The sequence below is a fragment of the Coffea arabica genome, chromosome 6e, assembly GCF_036785885.1.
Source record: "Coffea arabica cultivar ET-39 chromosome 6e, Coffea Arabica ET-39 HiFi, whole genome shotgun sequence".
NCBI classification, from domain to species: domain Eukaryota; kingdom Viridiplantae; phylum Streptophyta; class Magnoliopsida; order Gentianales; family Rubiaceae; genus Coffea; species Coffea arabica.
Genome location: NC_092321.1, coordinates 238868 through 248023, shown reverse-complemented (window position 1 = coordinate 248023; position 9156 = coordinate 238868). Strand labels below are relative to the sequence as shown.

Below are 9156 nucleotides of genomic sequence, written 5' to 3'. Positions count from 1 at the left end.
CCGTCTTTGATTCTCATCTACGGTGGTGAACTTCGACCCTTCAACGGAACCTCAAATTCACCATCTACTTCCCTCCAACCAAATGACCGCATGGATTTGCTACAAGCTACAGAATCATGGACATGGTAAGTGTTGACTTTCGGTTTCTTTATTACAACATTTTCTTGATGAAATAGTAACATGCTAAAATGGTAATTGCTGGTGATCGCATTGAAGTGAAAAGTTTCTGTATTGATCTCTGGATTGTCTTCAGCCAACAAAGGCAACTATGCGGGATTCAGGAAATATATCTACAGCAATAGTACATAAAGAATGGTTATTTGCCAGAGGATATATCTTTCGGCAATATTTTCCAAGTTTTTGCTCTTCTCTTTCTTTTAGGCACAAACAAAAGGATTTAGCAGCAGACAGACGAATTTTCTGCCCTGTTAGAAAGTCAAGACTACTCATTCGAGTTTAACACGCTGACTTCTGCAATTTCTGGCGAGCAAGACATTTTTAGCTGCAAGTATCTCAAGGAGGAACTGCTGGTATGCTAACAAATTGGAGAACAATAAACTTTACATGCATAGAAGCTCCTCGTGAATTTTTCTTTCCTCCCACTGCGTAGAGACAGATTAGAACTATATATAACTCGTAAAATCCCAATTAAGTGCATATCAAAATTCCAGTTCCTCTTAAGCAATATCAACGTATGAATTAGTATTAAGAAAATAGCCTAACACAGGAAGATGAATAATAATAGTAAACTTTAAAAACAGAAAATAGTAAACCTGGTACAGAAAATAACACTACAAAGCCAAATTAGAGCCCTTCTAATTAATACTTAGATAAAACAGAAGAAATTAAGAAGTGGGTGATTGAGAATATGCAAAGCTTACCATGATCAAAGGTTTCCTACTTGAAAGCAAATTTCGAAAGAACTGCAGCAGCTTGATCACCGCCTAGCAAAAAATATGGATGCCTCAGGGCTGCTCCAGCAGATAATCGACCCCTTCTCAGGAAACCTCTCTCTGAAATAAGCTTTGTGGCCAAGTCCCAACCTCTACCAGAATCAAGCTCGAGAATGCTAAGGTCAGGCCTCATCCTTGTTCTCTCCCTCCACTTTCTCAGGTCATATCCCACTGTCTTCAATTCTAGATTAAAATTTTTTAAACCTAATGTGGACCTTAAGGACGGTATTGCCATTTGTAAGAATACAATTCCAGCAGAGTACATGTCAAAGAGATCAGGACTGTTTAACTGCAGCAAGAGTAAAAAACCACTTCAGTGTGTCACATGGAGCCTTTTTAAGAACCAAGCTGAAGTTTTCTCATTGTGTAGGATCTGCATAACTTGGTCACACATTCCAGTTAATGATGTTATACCAACTCTAAATTCCTTACAAAAGTCTAGAATCCAATTTAGTATGCTTGACCATAATAAAACTACTAAAATGCAATCTATAACTCAATGCGTCAAATGCGATTAATTACTGGAAATGAACGGCTTAAATTTATTAATAATAGCATGAGTACTTTCTTTTCAACAAAAATCAGTTGATCTTCCACTTGAAGGAAAGAATACAAGAGACACCTGCCACAGAACTGGAGAAAGAAAGGCAGCAATTGGCTCCGGTGGTGGATTTGGAGTTTCCTCTGGCATTACATATAGCTCAGGAGGGCAATAATCAGGATCAAGTAGTCCGCGATCGGGCATGTAATTTTTTCCAATTCGAAGGTCTGTTGCTGCTCCAAAGTCTATGAGTTTGATTTTCCCCTTTTTTGTAACTACTAAGTTGGAGGGCTTTACATCCCGGTGTACTATACCAGTGTCATGGATTTTCTTGAGGGAAGTAATGATTTGGCGCATTATCTGTTTGATGATCAGTGCATTGCGTTCAACAGACTCTAATCCTTGCAAGGCACGGCCAAACATAACAGATTCCAGGTTCAAAGGGAAGCCACGATCTTGCATGTAATCAGCAAGGTCAAGATCACCCTATTGCATGACATTCCCATAGGATCAAAACGTATATCATTAGATATCAGAATGCAACTCAGTTAACAATGCAAGGCACAGCATGCAAACTAGCTGTTTAATATGACTTCCAATAAGACCATCAATGGCATATTGTAAATAATTAAGAATAATACATGGAAAATGACGATTTTCAAGCTTCGTCTTGTTAATCCATAGTTTCCAAGCTTTACTCGTACAGGGCACTGTGATTAGCAAGAGTTTCAAAAATTCAATGCATCCTATCTTTCTTATTTAAGTCATAAGATTATGATGATGTCCAAGCTGGCCATCATAGCCTGTACAACTGCTTTATTAGTCGTCCTTTATTTATTTATATATTTATTTTTGCAGACTCAAATTCAAGAAATCGCAAGGAAAAATGAAAAAAAGAAAGATTGTTCACCTAAACAAAAAAGGAAAAAATGAAAAACAATTAAGAAAAAAACAGAAAGAGAATAAGAGGTTGTGAAAAACAAAAGAAGACTCTCCACAAAAACCGAAAAAAGAGAAACGATGTTGATCTCAGGCATAGGCGAATAACATCAAAAACTGAGAATTATCCTTAGATCTCCTGAAAAATAACTTGAGGAAAAAGCTCAAGTACCTCAAACTTCCATACGAGCCATTTCTCACCCTTGGTAAATTGAGAATTAGTTTTGTCAGAAATAAAACTTCCGAGAAATTCTGCACACGTCTCAGGAGCTGCTCTTGACAACCTGTAATTAAACCACTCTTCAAAATCACCACATTCTGCAGCACCTTGAACTCCAAGTTTTACCTGTTATAACATAAAAAGTTCACAGGCGAAAGCCAAATAGAAAACCAGCCATAGAGGAGGCTGGACTTCTTCTCCAAGTCCAAGCACATCGTGAAACCAAAATAGACTGACAAAAAAGAAGAAAAAGAAACGGTGATGGGAAAAAAAATAAAAAATGGAAGGAACAGAATGTAGTGTGGTAAGTTAGTGCGTGACAATACAATAAAATACACAATTCAGAACCTGAGAAAAGCAATGCCAAAGTCAGGGAATTTTTCTTTTAAATCACCTTTTTGAGAATGACCTTGTCTTTGAACCTTTGATCGTTCTCGAGAGCCCTCAGAGTTGCTCTCGTCAAAACCCTGTCAGCATCCACTGACACGTTCTTAGGAACAACGAGACCAGAGTAAACAACACCGAAGGAACCTTCTCCGAGCCTTTCCCCAATCAAGAAATCGGTCCGCTTCAGTCTCCTTCTCCCAGTCAGGGTATCAAAGCCCAACTGCAGAGGAGCTAGAAGGTAGGAATCGAAGGCACCAAGGAGAACGCCCGGCCTGGCCGTCAAATATAGCCAAGCAAAGCCAGCGAAGAGCAAGACTCCCGATTGGTGGCCTTGGGGCAGCTCGGCGATCAAACTTTGGAGCAGGGGCAGAACAGGTTGAAGAGCAGGGAATTGAAGTGACGAGGACTGGTCGAGGTCAAGGTAGTCTAACGGTAGCGGTAGTGGCAAACTAGAACTAGAAGTAGCATCGGAAATGCCATCCAAGAATGCGCTGCACCTCAAACTAGTATTTCTCGTTAACGAGCTGCAGAGAGAGGCAGTCTGGGAGGTTGGATTTGATGGAGAAAAGCAAATGAATTTGGGATCCTGCTGGGAAAGTAGTGCTGTTGGAGCAGTCGGGGAGAGCAGAGAAGCCATCATCTCATCACCACACTACCGTAAAATGTAAACTGCTTACCCCGTCGGTCACAGCGGACAGACAGAGCTTTGCTTTGCAGTAACACAAATCCCACTCCTGCGGCAATGAAAGAAGGGCAGCAGAGGCAGCACCTTGGCCACGTGGCCCTCCCAGGTTTATCCTCTTGTTGTGGTTTGGCTTCTGACTTTCAGATCCAGTGGAGCGGAGGCAAACAAAAGAAATGCTAATAACAATTACTATTTGAAAATCAATTTTCTCTATGCCTTGTTTGGATATGTTTTTATCTGCATAAGTGCATCATAGATACATTTTTCAACTAATTTTTTCTTAATCTTTTCAACCATCTTTTTTTTATCTTATGTATATCATATATATATATATATATGCTAGGGTGTTTTTGAAAAAAATTATTCCAAATAATTGCTTTTAGGTCTGATGGCACAATGGATTGCAGGGAATGAAGCAATAAGTGACAGTTGAAGTTGATAACAAATAAGATGTTTGGTTGCTACAAGTCATATAAAGCATTAGTATTAAGGTAGCGGAATTTACGATTCTATGAAGAGTTTTTTTTCCCCCTTGAAATTCATTTGAGGTGGTTGAAATTACCACCTTCTTTTGAATAATGAATAATCTGGTGCTTGTTTTGGTGTACACATAGAATTAATGTGAATACCCGTATTACGTACAGTGCTGGCATTATTGAAAAAATGAAAATAAAAGGGTGAATTATAAAAGATTCAAAAATTGTATCAATACAATTAAAATGTAATATCTGTCTAACAATAGTTTGAAATATGATAGAATGTGTATATCATTCAAGAACTACATTTTTTCGGAAGATAGATTCTAAAAAATTAGAAATTTATATTAGAAAATGAATGTAATTGAATGTTGTTAAAATGAAATACTTACAAATATTATGCATTTGATTTGATAATCTTGCATAAAGATGTGAATACTCTTCACACAAATTAACTTTTAGTACGAAAGCCAAAATTGGTGATTTAATTAATTCTTTTGAATTTTGTGTAGTACATACTACAAATGAAACTATGTTAACAGGCACAACGTCTTGCGTAGCAGGAACAAATTCTTCAGATGAGTCTGCATAATTTTAATAATTCATAAACATTATATCATGAACAGTAAATATAGAAATAAGGTGTATAAGTTACATTAATAGAGTTGAAAATGCAATGGTAATGGTTAATTATGTGTTAAAAATAAGCGAGAAACCTAGATCTTACCATCGTTATGGCCATCACATGGCGATGTTGGTGTGAGGGAAACTTCAATAATTGCTGAGCCATTATGTATTCCATCTAATATTATGTGATGTAAACAGTTGATTTAGCAAGATAATACAGCAAAAAATGTAATTGCAAGATGAGTTTGACGATATAAGAAACTTTATATTTACCATGATCATGCTGGATCGCTGGTGATATCGATGGCCGTCAAACTTGATGAGAGATAGAATTTTCATTTCTTTGATATAGAAATGCATTAAAATATATATTAAACTAACAATCGATAGTTTTTGTATTTGTTTTAAATGTAATGATGTGATACATTGTATGAGAATTGTTAACCAAAGAAATACAATAGTTAAATAAGAAATAACATCAACGGTCAGATGTACAATTGTATTCTAATCAAATGAAAATTAAGTACCAATAGAATTGTTGTTAACACCTACAGTTAATACAATAATTCTTATATAAATATATTTTGGTACATGTAGTAATTTGAAATACATGGCTAAAACCACTAACATGCACGTGGCTAGTAGTTTGTTTTTGTATATTATTGTCGGGGTATATATTTTAGAAAAAATTAAATTTGAAAGGTTAAAAGATAAATTATGAAGGTTAACTAATATATTTCTTTTATTCCCGTGTGTTAGAAGTGAATTAGTTATATTAGTTACATGGAAAAAGGTTAAAATTTTAAAAAGTACTATTTTAGTATCTAATCTATATTGTATTTATGTACCTTATCTAAACCCTTAACATATATTAAAAAATTGAACAAAGCTCCAATAAAAAAAGATCTAAAGAAATACTAAAAGCACAACAAACATCAAATGTTACTCTTCCCTACCTCTCGTGCAATACATATAGATGTAAAAATATATTTCATTAATTTTTTATCCGGATAGAAACTATTCATTAATGTTTATGCTCAGACTTCAAGGACATATTCTTAACTATCGTTGAAAATATATGTTACATAAGAATATACGTTTGAAAGTTTTGAAAACTAAAAATTGCAGCCTTGGGTGCAGAAGCTATAAACACCAGGCAACGATTTAATGTTTAACTAAAATGAAAAAGTTTTACTTGGTTGTAGTGTTTTAAATGAGGGATTGGTGTCTTCATAATCTGAGCTGAAGCGTCTTCTCGCTTCCTGAAGTGATAGGTAATAGGAAAGAAGTATGTATGTATACTCCTCGTAAAGTTGAACAATAACTATAAATAACATAATTAAAATTGGACGAAAATGCACTTAAAAATTTGCTGAATTTGTTACATATTCTTTTTCTTTTCTTCATATGCATTTTAAGATGCTAATATTTCCAATCATTGTGTTTGCAACCATGCGTAAACCATTTTAAGTTATAAAAGCCGTCTATTGCGTCAGCCATACATTTTCCTTTTTTAATGTTTTTCTTATTCACTCGTTAGTTTTTATAGTTTCCTTACTAGATGATCAAGAAACGTGAGGGAAATGTGGGAAAAATGTGAGCATGATTATAGGATTTGTAGTATATTCAATAACTTGATATTCAAATCACCGATGAGGTAAAGTTTGTCTAAATAAGTTTTACAGTGCCTTAATTCCTTGCAAAAAAAAAAAGCTAAATAGTCCTAATCAGTATCGCAAGTTATGACAACGTGCCAGTGGCATCTAGGCCTAATTTTTTTTTTGGGTCAAAAGATAGTCATAATTGGTTCTGTTGTTTCTTGATCATGTTGTATGCTTCCGAATTAAAATTGTATTAAAATAGTATGTGAATGAGCATTTGTCTTTAATTAAGGAGTAAAAAGGATTTAAAGTATAAATAAATACAAAAGTATAAAAAGGATTATATATTTAACGATTTATGAAGTAGATTATGAGAAAGTTTTAAATTTTAAATTTGACTGGTGATAGGGTTGGTTATAACCCACTACTTTTTATGTATTAAAATAAATACAAAAATCTATAACCCACTACTTGTTCCTTTCTTGGGATTTTTGTTAGGGGTTAAATATAGTAAACCCCTTAACTTTACATTTAGCTGCACTTTACCCTCTCAACTTTACATTTAGTTGCACATTTGATTTTTTTGAAACGTGATTATAATTTGCAAAGTTCATTTGTAGGGGTGGTTATAGGGTTTGTTTGCTGATAAATATTTCTTAATTATAAAAATGTAACATTGTATTAAAATAGCATACGAATGAGCATTTGTCTTTAATTAAGGAGTAAAAAAGATTTAAAGTATAAATAAAAAACTATAAACAGTTTATGAAGTAGATAGTGGGAATGTTTTAAATTTTAAATTTAATTAGTGATAGGGTTGGTTATAACCCACTACTTTTTATGTATTAAAATAAATACAAAAATCTAGAAAAAAATAAGAAGTTTGGAAGCCATTGAGAGGGTCTCTACTAAAATCCCTTCTGTAATACATATAGATATAGATAATTTGCTACTGGCACGACGTTATAAGGGACATTTTGCAATTAAGCTCCGATTTTATAACAAATATACCTGGGATAGTTTCTATGGTTCACAAGATAATTAGAGGCTAATTTGCCCAAAGCACCAAGCGGGTGCTATTTGCATTCTAGTACTACCCTTATCCTTTAAAAAAAGAAAAAAGGAAGAAAAAAAAAGTACCACTTCTCCCCACTTTCAAAGAAAAAATAAAATAGGAAAAATCGTTTAAAATGTCATCAAATGAATGAATTTTTTCGTCATTCACTTTTAAAATGACAACCATACATCCCTTATAAAATAAAATCCGAAAAATTTGATTCCATTAAATCCATTTGAATTGCTATTTTGTTAAAAGTTTTTGTAGAAAAATATACTGTAACAATTTGATATATGTAAAATAAAAAAAGATTAAAATATGTATTTGAGGGTGCTCACCTCGGCAGTACCTTGTGGCCGAGGTGACCTCGTTTCGTTTCCTACACAAACACAGCCGTTCCCCGATCCGGACCCTGAGCTAGGCTCGGTCCATGGTCTCCTCGGTGGATGACCTCTGCACCCCAGGCTACCACCTCGGCTAAACGCTGATGATGTCAACACCCCTGACAACGCCCAGGACCAGTGCTTTATCTGAAAAGCACTGGGTGATCTTAATGACTACTGCGCAGGACCCCCGTCATCCAACCCAGGCGGCTACAATGTCAGAGTCAGGCCTCCTGGCAGGGAACAGAGCCGTAATGTCAGGACATGGGTCCCACCAGCATGAACCCTCCGTCCTGACATCTACTCCCCCTCTATAAATACCCCTCCTGTACATTTCGCAAGTAAGCATACTGTTCATTTGACAATACTACTGCTTTTCTCTCGTTCTCATACTAACTTGAGTATCGGAGTGATCCCAGGGGAGAAGCCCCGCCATTCACTTCGGACACACAGATACAGCTCACCTCAGAAGAGGCTGATTTCGGCTGGTTCAACCGCCTCCCAAAAATCACCTCCTCAATTGGCGTCGTCTGTGGGAACGAGATTACTGCTAAAATGAGATCCACGCGTTCCAGAAGCGGAAGAGTTCCCTCAACTGGGGCTCGGCAGACATCCGGAGCCCAGCAAGATCGTATCTCTGAGGAACAAGGGTCCCCAAGGACCCAGCCCCACAATGAAGACGCCATCGCCAAGATGGCCGAATTCGTGGCTGATAACCCGAACATTTTCGAAGAACTGGGGAGGTACTTCAAGAGGCAGGGGAAGGAAAAAGCTGAATCCTCCAAGAGGAGACCGACGAAGTCCCCTGAAGTACCTTCCGGCGAAGACTCCGATGAGGGGCACCTCTCTCGGAGCACTTCCAGGCGCGCCTCCTACAAAGCGACATCTAAAATCGCTTCCATCTCCCGGGCGTTTTTCCGGGGCCTCCTGGGAAAACGAGCTGAGGACCCACCTCGGCGTCCCGGAGGCTTAGCAGCCGAATACCTGAGGGCTCCGCCCTTCACGGATGACATCAATGGGGAGATGGTCCCCCCAAACTTTAAACTTCCCGCCCTGCGTTCCTACGATGGCCGAGGTGACCCCGAGGATCACCTCCGTGCCTTCCTCTCCGCTTTCCGGCTCTATTGCGTCCCCGACGCGGTAATTTGCCGAGCTTTCCCCATCTTCCTACAGGGCACGGCCCGAAAGTGGTTCTGGGGTTTAGAATCGAGGAGCATTTTCTCACTGGATGAGCTGATAGATCGGTTCATTCACCGCTTCGTATCATCTCGTCCGATTACGAAGACT

The 9156-nt window shown here is 37.2% G+C and overlaps 1 protein-coding gene across 2 annotated transcripts; it reads right to left on the bottom strand.

Moving 5' to 3' along the window:
* Positions 1-210: 210 nt before the first annotated feature.
* LOC113694732 (serine/threonine-protein kinase STN8, chloroplastic-like) lies at positions 211-3868 on the bottom strand. 2 transcript variants are annotated; one of them, XM_072054153.1, is made up of 5 exons: positions 3048-3868; positions 2606-2779; positions 1576-1980; positions 882-1242; positions 211-290 (listed from the first exon to the last, which is right to left on the bottom strand). In XM_072054153.1, the coding sequence occupies exons 1-4, from the start codon at positions 3678-3680 to the stop codon at positions 898-900; spliced, it is 1557 nt and encodes a 518-aa protein (XP_071910254.1). In that variant the 5' UTR covers positions 3681-3868; the 3' UTR covers positions 211-290; positions 882-897. The 2 variants fall into 2 exon arrangements, with proteins under 2 accessions (XP_071910254.1, XP_027069392.1); XM_027213591.2 differs by having other exon boundaries at positions 211-602; positions 3048-3867.
* Between the last annotated feature and the right edge of the window lie 5288 nt (positions 3869-9156).

Bases quoted from the DNA above. Each gene is read 5' to 3' on its own strand.
- LOC113694732 (XM_072054153.1), bottom strand. From the start codon at position 3,680: ATGATGGCTTCTCTGCTCTCCCCGACTGCTCCAACAGCACTACTTTCC. The intron at 1,981-2,605 runs GTACTTGAGCTT...GTCATGCAATAG, and splicing joins GGCTCGTATGGAAGTTTGAG to GGTGATCTTGACCTTGCTGA. The intron at 1,243-1,575 runs GTGTCTCTTGTA...CTCTTGCTGCAG, and splicing joins TTTCTCCAGTTCTGTGGCAG to TTAAACAGTCCTGATCTCTT.